Source organism: Peromyscus maniculatus, chromosome X (assembly GCF_049852395.1).
Source record: "Peromyscus maniculatus bairdii isolate BWxNUB_F1_BW_parent chromosome X, HU_Pman_BW_mat_3.1, whole genome shotgun sequence".
NCBI lineage: Eukaryota > Metazoa > Chordata > Mammalia > Rodentia > Cricetidae > Peromyscus > Peromyscus maniculatus.
Window position 1 is genome coordinate 115199982 of NC_134875.1, and position 13931 is coordinate 115213912.

At 44.4% G+C, this 13931-nt stretch overlaps 1 protein-coding gene across 6 annotated transcripts in view; it reads left to right on the forward strand.

The window, feature by feature from the left end:
• The window catches only part of Ctps2 (CTP synthase 2), a 125660-nt gene that overhangs the window by 23042 nt on the left and 88687 nt on the right, over window positions 1-13931 (forward strand). For all 6 annotated transcript variants that reach the window (XM_042268977.2, XM_042268980.2, XM_042268978.2 and 3 more), the window contains exons 5-8: window positions 2328-2444; window positions 2565-2648; window positions 3840-3920; window positions 9668-9816. In XM_042268977.2, the coding sequence (XP_042124911.1) occupies window positions 2328-2444; window positions 2565-2648; window positions 3840-3920; window positions 9668-9816 (431 nt within the window). The remainder of the gene's footprint in view (window positions 1-2327; window positions 2445-2564; window positions 2649-3839; window positions 3921-9667; window positions 9817-13931) is intronic.

A 13931-nucleotide genomic window follows, 5' to 3' on the forward strand; every position in this document is an offset into this window, starting at 1 on the left:
CTCTGGCTGTTCTGGAACTCGCCCTGTAAACCAGGCTGTCCTTGAACTCACAGAGATCCGCCTGCCTCTGCCTCCCCAGTGCCGGGATTAAAGGCATGGGCCACCACCACCCAGCATCACTATTTCAATCCATTGAACCACCCAAGCAGAAACAGGTGGCCATCAACCTTTCTCATCACAGGATTTGAGTATTTTATTCCAACTAGGACCATTGGTAGAAATAGTCTTACCTTTCTCTTCTGTGGTCTCTGTTTTGGATGATTCTTTTCATTACATTCATTTTTTATTGTGAATTTTTCTTTTACATTTATTTACTCTGTGTGTGTGTGTGTGTGTGTGTGCACATACATGTGTCACAGTGTGCATGCCAGGGTATGCCTGTGTAGGTCAGAGGAAAAGTTGTGAGAGGAAGTTCTCGTTACCTGGTAAGGTCCCAGGGTCCCTTAAACATAGGTCCTCAGGCTCGGTGGCAAGTGCCTTTACCCACTGGGCCATCTTGCCAGCCCTTGGAACTTTCTACCTGCCTGTGGGTTCTGTGTCCCTGTCTCTCTCCTGTCTTGATGATTTTAAAAGTTGCTTTACTTGTTAGCATCTTATTTTTCTGTGGGGGTGGCTCCCCTGTATGTATGCCTGTGTACCATGCCTGTGTACATGGTACATTCTCCAGGGACGGAGGGGAGCAGCCTCTCGGACTGGAGTTACAGACAGTGGTCAGCTGCCATGGTGCTGCGAGTTGAACCCAGGTCCTCCGGAAAAGCAGCCAGTGCTTTCTTTTCATCACCGAGCCTTCTCTCTATCCTCTCTGTCTCTTCTTTGAGACTGAGTCTCACTATAGCCCAAGCTGGCCTAGAACTCACTATTTAGCCCAGGAAGGCCTCAGACTCAAGACAGTCCATCCTTCTGCCTCACCTTCTTTTTGTCACCATGCCTGGATTTTTTTTTTTTTTTGAGGTCAGATATATGTACTCCAGGCTAGTCTTGAACTTGTGATTGTTGTAGCCACATCACGAGACCCCAATGCAAAATACACAGGGGGTTATTGATAACTAGCAAGCCCGGGCTTGGTCCGTGTTCAACACTCGACACAGCGGGTGAAGAAGGATGGCTCTGAGCTCTCAGGGTGAGGGGTTTTTAAAGGGAAAAACCGCAGGCAGGGTGGTACAAGTCTTTGCATCATATGGATTGGGTGAGGGTGTGTAACCTTTGAATTTACTGGTTGGGGGTTACAGTTATCATTTAGGGACGGGGCCTGGACAAGTCCCAGGCTCTGTCCTTGAGCTGCCATGGAGGCTGGCTGGCCCAGCACATACTGACTGTGGGGGCTGCTCAGGGGCCCAGGCTCTGTCCTTGACTCATGCACATAGCTCTAAGTTGGTGGGGGGTCCCAGACAGTAAACAGTTGGCTGAACCTTGAACGGTCAGAGTACATGCAGATAGGGAGCTATTGCAAAGACTATGTCTTTTGTTCATGGCCTTCCCAGAAACTGCTTGCTCAATTCTCAGAAAACTTAAATTGAGGCCTGATCTCCGAGAGAAGACTGAGCAGCCTGTTATGGCATCTGCTTGGTCCTTTCATACTCCTGCCTCAGTTTTTCCAGTGCTGGGATTACAGATGTTTCTTACCAGACCAGGATTTTTTTTTCAGCCCAGGATTTTTTATTAATAGTTTTATTGAAGTTTAATATCATAAAATTTCATTCATTTTAAGTGTATAATTTAATGATTTTTAACATTTTTAGACTTCTGTTCTTGTGAAAGTATTAAACTTCAGTTCTTATCCCTCAGTCTATTAAAATTATGTCTAAAGCTAGGATGGTGGCACACACCTTTAAAACCAGCTCTCAGGAGGCAGAGGCAGGCAGATCTCTGAGTTACAGGCCAGCCTGGTTTATAGAGTGAAGATTTCCAGGATAGCCAGAGTTATACAAAGAAACCGTGTCTTGAAAAATAAAAATAAAACAAAACAAAATTATTTCTAAATCAGGTGTGGTGGCTCATGTTACATGTTCAAGGCCAGCCTGGGCTATGTAGAAGTCCAGGCCACCCTGGGCTACAGTATGAAACTCTCCCCAAAAGTAATTAATTACTTAATTTAGCTGGCCATTGTGGTACATGCCTTTAATCCCAGCACTTGGGAGGCAGAGGTAGGCAGATCTCTGACTTCAGAACCATCCTGCTCTATATAGGGAGTTCCAGGTCAGCCAGGACTATATAGTCAGACCCCATCTCAACAGAAAACTAACTTAAAAAGCAAGAGAGTTTCGTTGGTTTGTGGACTGTGGGAGATGTTTGGTCATCTGTGCCTTATTTTCCTTTTCCCCCCTCAGCTGGGAGGCACTATTGGCGACATTGAAGGAATGGCATTTGTGGAAGCGTTCCGACAGTTCCAGTTTAAAGCCAAAAAAGAGAATTTCTGTAACATTCACGTCAGCCTCGTTCCACAGGTGGGCCTTTCCACATAAGTATGGGGCTAGCGAACTTTGGTCAGTTTTGCACTGATATTTTAGGTGACCTCCATTTGAAGTTCAAGAGCCATAAATTGTCCATTTGTTCTTTCTTTTTAGCCCAGTGCGACTGGGGAACAAAAAACCAAACCCACACAGAACAGCGTCCGCTTGCTGAGGGGCTTGGGTTTGTCTCCAGATCTGGTGAGTTAAGCACAGTGGGTCTCTAAGTTTGTCTCCAAGGTCTTTTGGAGTAGGACCTGCCTGCGTTTCACAGGCTAGAACACCCACTAAGAATGGCTTATTTACTCTTTGGTTTGGCTGCTGGGGATGGAACTTAGGGCCTTGCACCTACTAAGCACATGCTCTACCTTTGAACTATACCCCCGTCCCATACCTGAATCTTTAACTTAACATCTGAGTCATTTGTCCCTCTCAAATGGCTCCTGGGACAGCAAACTTTGTATCTGGCATCCAGGAAACGAGTATTTCTTTATCCTTAAATTGGCTCCATTTATAGCAGACAAGATACAGCAATGCTCTGTCATTTATAAGGTTCCTGGCTCCTTCAGAGTGAATGGGAAGCCTTGGGATTTTCCTGTGTCCCTTCAAGGACTGGCTATCTTTGCTCTGAGCTTTAGTCTAAGAAGCATTCATGTGTTCCTATATAGGTAACCCAGTTACAGCCAGCAGCTTGTCGGGGGTCCACAAAGCAGCTGCCTTTTTGGGTTTTCAGGACAGGGTCTCTCTCTCTCTCTCTCTCTCTCTCTCTCTCTCTCTCTCTCTCTCTCTCTCTCTCTCTCTCTCTCTCTCTCTCGACAGAGTTTCTGTGTAGCTTTTGGAGCCTGTCTTGGAACTCGATCTGTAGACCAGACTGGCCTCAAACTCACAGAGATACACCTGTCTCCATCTCCCGAGTGCTGGGATTAAAGGTGTGTGCCACCATGGCCCAGTACAGCTGCCTATTTTTCTAAATAAAAATTTATGGACACACAATTACTTATTTATTTGCATATAGTCTGTAGCTGTTTTGGCACAGCCCATAGTAGGATCCCCAGTGCCTTCCCTGGAAAGCTAAAATGTTTCCTGTGGGACCCTTTCGTGAAAGTTTGTTAACTTTGGATCTACCCCCTCTTCTATTTAATGAAACAGCCCTGTAGAGCTTTAGGTCCGCCAGAGACATTTGGATGCTCGGAGTTCTTTCTGGTAGACTTCTGTTGAACTTAGGGAGAAGTGCTTCTGCTAGCGGCCAGCGGGGTGCCCAGAGTGAACAAGTGCATCCTTGGTCTAGTCTCTTGTAGAAAACAAAGCATAGAATGATTTTCTGTCGATGACTTGGGCAGTTTGATCAGCCCTGTTCCCATTTACTGACCCATGCATCACTGCCTTTCACAGATTATCTGCCGTAGTTCAGCACCCATCGAGATGGCTGTGAAGGAGAAGATTTCTATGTTTTGTCATGTGGACCCTGATCAGGTTGGTGCTTGGTGCTCCTTAGATTAAAAGTTGTTGATTCACTTTGTGTGTGTGTGTGTGTGTGTGTGTGTGTGTGTGTGTGTGTGTGTGTGTGAGAGAGAGAGAGAGAGAGAGAGAGAGAGAGAGAGAGAGCTTCTGCCATGACCCGTGTGTGGAGATCAGAGGACAACTTTGTGGATGGAATCCATTCTCTCCTAGCTTTAGGTTGGTTTCAGAGATCAAAATCAGGGTGTGAGGATATGTGGCAAATGCCTTTACTCACTGAGCCACACGGTCTCATGTAACCCAGGCTGACCTGAATTCCTGATTCTCCTACATGCCATGTGCTGAAAACAGTCATGAGCTGTCCCTTGAGGCTCAGGGTGGACATTTTAGCTCAGTGAACTTCTAGTAAGAGTACTGTGTGCTGTCTCCTTAGCCTTTTTTCATGCTTTGTTTTGCCAGGACACATACTGCTTCATTCGGTTTTCTTTTGTACCTGTTACAGCTTAACACACTTTAAATCACCCAGTATGCTGACATTCACGCTATGTTTTCGGTTCATATAAGTGGCCTGGCTGATTTCATTTCTCCATAAATTACCCTAATTTAGGCTCTGGCCTTCTGTCTGCAGGACTTCCAACCTGGGTATTCTGACATTTAAATTTCCTTTTTCTTTCTCGCTCTTGTTCCCAGTAAGCTCATGGTATGAGGGGTTACAGTTGGCTACAGTTTATAAAGAGTGGTGTGACTGAAGCTCAGGATCAGGGTGAGGCTTGCTAGAAAACCTTTCTTCGAGCTCTAGGTTCTCTTACAGATGCCTAATGGGGTATCTGTTCTCGGGGAGCGAGCTGATAGAGTCCTCTGCTTGAGCCTTCCAAGCCTGAACTGGCTTTTAAAAGAAGGGTCTCTCTCTGTCTCTGTCTCTCTCTCTGTCTCTTTCTCTCTCTTCTCTTAATGTCTGGGTCAATTTGTTTTGGTTCAGTTGTTTTGTGTACTCTTCCTCTTGGTAGACAGTGCTTTGCATGTGGATTAAGCAAATACAGCCTGGTTTCCAGAACAGAAAAAGATAAATAAAACATTTTGCATTGGATTGCTGAGAGCTTAGAGGAGGAAGATAGAGTCCCAACTGTGGCTGTTGTGGAGTCTAAGACCTGTAACAGTGATCCAAGTCTCTTATTTTTTAAGATTTATCTTTATTATTTTGAATTTATATGTATGTGTGTGGGTTTGTATAAGTGAGTACAGGTGTCCAAAGAAATTGTGGGTATCGGATCCCCTGAAACTGGAGTTACAGGTGGTTTCGAGCTGTCTGATGTGGGTGCTGGGAATCTAACTCATGTCCTCTGCAAGAGCTGTAAGTCCTCTTGACCGCTGAGCTATCTCTTCAGCCCCAGTGATCCAGTCTTGTTTTTCTTCTTATTTATTTTTGAGACAAAGTTTCTTGTAGCTCAGGCTGGCCTCAAACTCTCTATGTAACTAAAGATGACTTTGAACTCCTGATCCTCCTGCTTCTACCTCCCAGGGTGTGTGTGTCACAGCATGGTGAATGGGTAGATAACTCCATGCTTTCTACTTGTTGAAGTTGCAGTTGCCTACAGATGTAGTGGTTTTTTTATGTGTATGAATGCGTGTCTGCATGCATATTTGTATACCTTGTGCATGGTTGGTGTCCAGAAAGGCTAGAAGAGGGTGTAAGATCTTCTGAGACTGGAGTTACAGACAGTTGTGAGCTTCCATTCAGGTTCTGAGAACCAAATTTGGGTCCTCTGGAAGAACAACAGCCATTAAGCCCCCTTCCACTTTTGAGACAAGGTCATCATAGTCTAGCCCATACTGGCTTCAATTTCGTGATCCTCCTGCCTCAGCCTCCTGAGTGCTGAGATAACAGGTGAGTGCCAACATGCTTGGCTTGAGATTTAGGTAGTGTTTTTGTTTTTAGAATGGGTGTCATGTAGCCCAGATTGGACTGAAACTGATTCTCTTGCCTCTATCTCACAAATACTGAGTTTATAGGAATCCACCACCATGCCTGCCGATTTTTTTTTCAGTGTTGGTGATACTAGAAAAGTCCTCCAACACTGAATCCTCTGAGATTTAGCTTTGATTAGTAATTGGGATGGAACCACATATTGGTGACATCTTGGCACTTGGAACTGCCCTGGTACATGCACAGTAATGCACTATAGTCTGACTAGCAATATTCAAACCAGTGAAGAACTCTTGGTTTTATAGCTGTGGTGTTGGGAAAATCGAACCCAGAGATGGCAGAACATTTTTGGCGTTTATTTGGGATTTGGTAGATTGTTAAATGCCTCTAGGTACCCTGTCGCATGTTCTTGAGAGGATGTTAAAAGCCGTTAATTAGGCCTAGTGAAAAACACTGTAGCTTAAAGGCAGTCTTTAACAGGTGTGATTAATTTCCCCATGGGCACTGTGCCCTTGTAAATTTACCAGAGAGAAGGGAACAGGGAACAAGGTGGCAGACATCAGGCAAAAGCAACTACAGCAGCAGGGATAACAATCTCCTACACACCTCTGCAAGACAAGGTCTGTCTAAGTGTGGTGCTTCTGGGGCCGCACTGGGCGGTACACGTAACTCATGTCAGCTCACTACGTTTTTAATTTTTCAATTTTCTTTCTTTCTTTTCTTTTTTCCAAGACAGGGTTTTTCCATGTAGTTTTGGAGCCTATCCTGGAACTCACTCTGTAGCCCAGGCTGGCCTCGAACTCATAGAGTTCTGCCTGCCTCTGCCTCTGCCTCTCAGTGCTGGCATTAAAGGTGTGCGCCACCACCATTTGGCTTATTTTTTAACTTCCTTGAGACCGTGTTTTATGTAGTCCAGGTTGGTCTCCATCTTTTACACAGAGGAGGGTGACCTTGAGCTTCTGATCTTTCTGCCTTAAGCTCCCCCAAATGCTGGGATTTCAGGCATGTGTGACTATGCCCAACTTTATGAAAATTTTTTTTAGGGTTGGGGATTTAGCTCAGTGGTAGAGTGCTTGCCTAGCAAGCACAAGGCCCTGGGTTTAGTCCTCAGCTCCGAAAAAAATTTTTTTAAATTACATTTGTGTGTGAGTGTGTGCATTGTGTGCCATAGTGCCCACGTGGAGGATCCAGCTCAAGTCATCAGGCTTGGTGCTAAGCTCCTTTACCTAGTAACGCCCACACCCAACACCCCCACCAGCTTTTATATATAAACAGGGTCTCAGTAGCCTAGACTGGGCAATATAATAGATGCTGGCTTTGATCCTCTTGCTTCTGCTTCCCAAATGCTGGGATTAGATGTTTGTGCCAGCCTGAGGTATTTAAAAAAACAAAAAACTAAACCCAAATAAACCAAACAGGGTCTCATTTAGCCCTGTCTGGCCTCAAACTAGACCAGGCCTGTTTCTGCCTCCTGTTTGCTGGGATTAAAGGTGTGTATCACCACACCTGGCTTCTCCAGAGGTATGTATGTATGTATGTATGTATGTATGTATGTATGTATGTATGTATATATGTATGTATGTATATGTTGGGGTGTTTTGTTTGCATGTATGCCTGTGCGCTATGTGTGTGCTTGGTCCCTTGGTCCCTCAGAGACCCTGGGACTGGAGTTACATGATTGTTATGAATTGCCATGTGGATGCTGGGAATTGAACCCAGGTCCTCTGGAAGAGCAGCCAGTGCTCTTAACCACTGAGCTATCTCCAGCCCTTTCTCCAGAGTTTTTATTGGAATATTTGTATAGAGGCATGGTTAGTGGATTATTTGGCCATGTGTTTGAGCTCAGTCTCCCTCCTCCTCCCCTCCTGAGATATTGGTTGGTAGTCCTCTAATCACTTGGTTGGTTTTTCTTTGGTGGCCATTTGGAAGTTTTCTCAGGACCACCAGGAAAGACACTTGCTTCACTCAGGAAATTTGAGAAGTTTTTGAAGCTTGTGCCAGGAACTGGGGACTAAGACCAGACAGTTCCAGTCCTCTCTCATCATCTGCAAGGGATTGGTGGTTCTAGGACGCCTCAGGAATATCAGATTCCTCCAGTGCTCAAGTCCCTGCAAGACAATGGTGCAGGCCTGGGTGCCACCCTCACAATCTGCGTTCCAGTTTTCATGATCCATAGCGGTGGAAGGGAAAACCAACTCCTGCACGTTTTCCTCTCATCTCCACACACATGTGTGCTGCATGTGCGAATGCTCTCTCTCAAGCAATGTAAAAAATAAAACAAAACGGTGCAGTACTTGTATATAACCTGTGACAGCCTCCTAAATACTATATCTTTAGATGACTTACACCCAGTACTATGTCAAAAGGATGTAAACAGTACATCCTTCTTTTTCTTTCTTCCCTTCTTCCATTGACATTCTTTCTTTTGATTTTTTTTAAGATTTATTTATTTTATGTGTGTGAGTGTTTTTCATGTATGTATGTATGAGTACCATATGCATGCCTGGTGCCTGTAGAGGTCAGAAGAAGTCTTTGGATCCTCTGGAACAGAAGTTAGCTATTGTCTTATTCACTGTTCTATTGCTGTGAAGAGACACCACGACCAAGGAAATTCCTTTGTTGTTGTTGTTGTTTTTTGAGATAGGGGTTCTCTGTGTAACAGCAGGAACTCACTTTGTAGACCAGGCTGGCCTTGAACTCACAGAGATCCCCATGCCTCTACTTCCCAAGTGCTGGGATTAAGGGTGTGCGCCACTACTCCTGGCCAACCAATAAGATAAGGTATTTAAATTAGGGGTTTGTTTGTAGTTTTAGAGGTTTAGTACATTATCATCATGGTGGGACTTGGCAGCATGCAGGCAGGCACTGGAGCAATACCTGAGAACTACATCCTGATCCACAGGCAGAGAGAGAGAGAGAGGGAGAGGGAGAGGGAGAGGGAGAGGGAGAGGGAGAGGGAGGGGGAGAGGGAGGGGGAGAGGGAGGGGGAGAGGGAGAGGGAGAGGGAGGAGGAGAGGGAGAGGGAGAGGGAGGAGGAGAGGGAGGAGGAGAGGGAGGAGAGGGAGAGGGAGGAGAGGGAGAGGGAGGAGAGGGAGAGGGAGGAGAGGGGGAGGGAGGGGGAGGGGGAGACAGACAGAGAGACAGAGAGACTGAAAGACTGAAACAGACTGGGCCTGGCATGGGTTTTAAAAATCTCAGCCCACCTTCAGTGACTTCAACAAGGCCATACCTACTCCAACAAGGCTACACCTACTCCAACAAGGCTACTCCTCCTAATCCTTTTAATCCTTTCAAACAGTTCTACTCCCTGGTAACTAAGTTTTCAAATATTTGAGCCCATGAGGGCTATTCTTATTCAAACCACCACAGTGATGGTTGTAAGCTACTTTGTGGGTACTGAGAGTCAAACCCAGGTCCTCTGAAAGAACAACAAATACTTTTAGGTGTTTAGCCATCTCTCCAGCACATATTCATTCATTTATTTATTTATTTTGTCTTTTTCCCCCTTAGGAGCTGAGGAATCAATCCAGGGCCTTGTGCTTGCTAGGCAAGCACTCTACCACTGAGCTAAATCCCCAACCCCTTTCTTATTTTCTTTCTTTCATTACTGCTTCCTCTCTCCCTCCTGCTCTCCTTCCCTTCTTTCTGAAGTTGTATTTTGCTGTATAGCTGAGGCTGGCCTTGAATTTCTTATGGTCCTCTTGCCCCAGCTTCCCGGGAAGCTGGAATTAGGCCTGTGCCCCAACACATAGCTTTCTTATTTTAGTATAAACCATTTCTTGAGTTTTGTCTTATTCCAATGGTGTATTAAGAAAGATGTTTTATTATCATTGATCAGGTCATCTGTATCCATGATGTTTCTTCCATCTACCGAGTGCCTCTTCTTTTGGAGGAGCAAGGCATGGTTAAATATTTTAAGGAGAGATTGGACCTGCCCATCAGTGATTCAAGTAATTTGCTTTTCAAGTGGAAAGCCATGGCTGACAGGTATGTGAAAGGAATTCTTTATGTAAATTTTTTGACATAGATAGCACTTCTAAAAACTTCTCCCAATTCTTTCCTGACTTTCTCAGTCTTTATAAATGCATGGGAAGTTAGAACTGTGGGATTACAGATGAGCATACTACAGCATCTGGCTTTAGGTGGCTTTGAACTGACTTTCTCTTGCCTTTGTGGCAAGTTCTCTACTGACTGAGCTCTCACCCTGCCCTATTTATGTAATTTTTAATAATTGTTGGGCCTGTAGGTGGAAGTAAAACCTACTTGAAAGGGCCAGTATGTCCTGTTCACAATTTTGTATGTGTATGTTCTGGTGTGGATGTATCTAAGTCTGTTGTTAGAGTATTTCTCTGTGTTCTTTGAAGATTTTTGGAGCTGTTGACTTTGCTGAACTTAAACCCAAGTGAGTTAAAGAGATTTGGATTCTCAGCCAGGCGGTGGTGGCGCACACCTTTAATCCCAGCACTCGGGAGGCAGAGCCAAGTGGATCTCTGTGATTTCGTGGCCAGCCTGGTCTACAGAGCAAGATCCAGACAGGCACCAAAACTACACAGAGAAACCCTGTCTCAAAAAACAGAGAGAGAGAGAGAGAGAGAGAGAGAGAGAGAGAGAGAGAGAGAGATAGATTTGGATTTCAAAGGAATATATATAGACCTGGCAGACCTGGCTGGCCTCGAACTCACAGAGATTTGCCTGTCTCTGCCTCCTAAGTGCTGGGATTAAAGGTATGTGCCACCACTGCCCAGCTCAAAGGAATATTTTTAATTCTGGAAGTTTGATTTATTTATTTTTTTTAGATTTATTTATTTATTATATATAAGTGTTCTGTCTACACATATTCCTGCACACCAGAAGAGGGCACCAGATCTCATTACAGACAGTTGTGAGCCACCATGTGGTTGCTGGGAATTGAACTCAGGACCTCTGGAAGAGCTGCCAGTGCTCTTAACCTCTGAGCCATCTCTCCAGCCCCTGGAAGTTTGATTTATGTATTAATTTACTTTTTATTTACTGAATATTTACTCCACCTTTTTCTTTATCCAGTCCTGGGGCCAGAACTCAGGGCTTTCTGCATGTTAGGCAAGTGCTGTGTTGCTGAGCCACATCCCTAGCCTGATTTATAGTTGTAAGTGTTAGAGTTTTTGTTTGATTTGGCTAACATTTCCTAAAGAAGATCCTTTATATGGGACATTTGGCTCTGCTATTACCATTCCATCTGGCAGTGACTTGTTGTTTGTTTGGTTTGGTTTGGGGATAGTCTCATGCATCCCATACTGGCCTTGAACTCCTGCTTCTGCCTCCAGAGTGCTGGGGCTATATAGGTATCCACCACCATTCCCAGCTCCCATCCAGTAGTTATGGATCTTAAAAATTCTTATTTTAAAATTACATTCATTTATTTTGTGCATATGCACACTTGAATACCAGTTAAAAGACAACTTTTAAAAGATATTCTTTCCTTTCTTCAGATCCTTAATTGTATCAGCAAAGACAAGGCCATTTTTATAAGTTGTTGTTGTTGTTGTTGTTTTCCCTCCAAGACAGTGTTCCTCTTTGTGGCCCTGACTGTCCTGGCACTTGTCCTACAGACCAGGGTGGCCTCAAACTCAGAGGTCTGCTTGCCACTGTCTTCTGGGTGCTGCGATTAAAAGTGTGTGCCGCTACATCCACTTCATAAGGTTCTTAGGGATTTAAAGGCGTCAGCCTCCATACCCAGATAATTTTTTCTCTCCCTTTGAGGATTGAACCCAGGGCTTCAAACATACAAGCCTTAATGTGTGAGCTCCATCTCCAGCCTGGTGGGGACCTGTTCAGCCTACCACAGTCTTCAAAGTAAACAGCGATCACGATATCTGTATCATTTGGACAGTCATGTTGGTTTATTGGTAACTGCACTGTAATGGCCACCCCTTCACTGTAGTCTGTAGAGCCACGTAAGGAGTCAGTGAGAGGGCAGAGCAGCTGCTCTGATGATGCACGCTCACTGCCACGCAGAGGCTGGGGGTCCTGGTTAAAGTGGCTGTGTTCCTTTCCGGGGACCCCAGGCTGAAATGAGATACCCCTTCCCACTTTGGGACCTGCCCGTGTGGTGTGGGCCTGTAAAGTAGACCCTCCTCCCCATTCCTCAACGACTCACAGTAGTATCAGAAGCCTGCCTTACACCTCTGTGATAGCTGTGTTCATCATGTGAGGTGAACCTGTGGCTGATCTGGGAAGTGCAAGTTTACAGGGAAAGTCAATATAAGGATGGGCTTAGGACATCAGCCAGCCAGCACAGCAGCCCCCACCCTGGGGTGTTTGGCTCATGCACTCATCTGTCTATCATCATGTGACTTTTGTCAAGGAAGTCTGGACATGAGTAGAAAGGGGAGCCTATAACTGCCTTTACTGTGCCTTCTTTTGGGTCAGAGCCATGTTCTTCCTCTTTGTGAGGAGAAAGTGAGGCCCAGCTAACTCTTTGCACACTGGCAGCTGCGATTGCTAAGTAGGTAGACCACACCTTGGGACAAAATATCTGCTTCTTGTGGCATCTCTAATATTTGGCTTGAGATTAACTTGCTTTCAGTTATCAGGAATTCAGCATCACCATTATAATCATCATCATCATCATCATCATCATTTTGTGATACTGGAGTTTGAACCCAGGGCCTCGTGCATGCTAGGCAATTGCTTTACCACTTCTGGCCATACACCACTGTGAATTCTACTGAGCAAGATAAAACTAAGCAGAGTTAAAGGCTTGATACCCTTCCCTCGAGTCTTTTATTATGAATCTTCCTGGGAAGTCTTAACCTTTCTTGTTACATTTAGTCTCTTAGTTTTATTTTCTTCCACCCTGCCTAGTTTATGTTTTTGTGTTTTTATTTTATTTCTATGTGTTTGAGGCGGTGGCTCACTGTGTAGCTCAGTTTGGAATTCAATATGTAGATCAGGGAGACCTCAGACTCAGAGTGATCTCTGCCTGCCTCTGCCTCCTGTGTGCTGCCTTATCTGGTTTATTTTTTATTTTTGAGGTGCAATCTCATGTATCCCAGGCTGTCTTTGAACTCACTGTGTAGCTGAGGATGATCTTGAACTTCTGATCATCCTGTCTTCAGTTCCTGAGTGCTAGGATTGATGACAGCTGTGTTACCACCATGCCCATTTCTACATGGTGTTGAGGATCATCAAACCAAGGGCTTCCAGCATGCTAGGCAAGCACTCTGCCAACTGTGCCACATCCTGGCACTCAGCCTGTTTTTGTTTTTGCATCTGTCTATGCAGTTTTGCATGTGTGTATGTTAGGGTCACACACATATTTATGTACATGTGTGTGCGGTCCAAGGTTGACATCTCATATTTTCCTCACTATCTCCACTTTATATATTGAGACAGGTCTCTTGCTGATTCTGGGACTTGCTGCTTCAGCTAGTCTGGCTAGCCAACTTGTCCCAGGGAACCCATCTCTACCTTCCTTGCCCTGGGATTACAGCTGGGCCACTATACCCATCCTGCATTTACATGAGTTCTCAAGATTTCAAGTGTTACATCCACTAAGTCTTATCCCCACCTCCCAGTCTGTTTTTGATACTTTTTTTTGCCCACACTGCAGATGAAGATATGAAAGGGGGATACCTCCTTATGGTAACATTTTGCCTCCATGTTTGGGGCAAGAACTTGCTTCAAAGCACTACAATATCATCTACATACCTAACATCTGATCACCATATTTTTCATATTCTCTGAACAGATTTCCTGACAAAAGCAACACTGAAAATTGTGTCTATAATTGTGAAATGTGATTGAGTGTCTTTTGTAGAATGGAATTTTCTCATCAAAATGATCTAAATGTCTTGTAATATTTTAAATAGTTCTCTTAGCGCTATTCTTCAGACATGTTCCAAATAATCAGACTTTAGTGTGCCAATTGGGAATGTGATAATTTTAATTTAGACAACTTTGAATGCATTTTCTTATATGATGTCACCTTACAAACATACTTGAATGTTTCCTGTTGACAAGTACATTGCATTTTCTTATATAGTGTTACCTTATAAACTAATTTATAAACAGCACAGTGTTTATGAAATAGCTTTTTATTTTTTTGTTTTGATGCTTTAAGT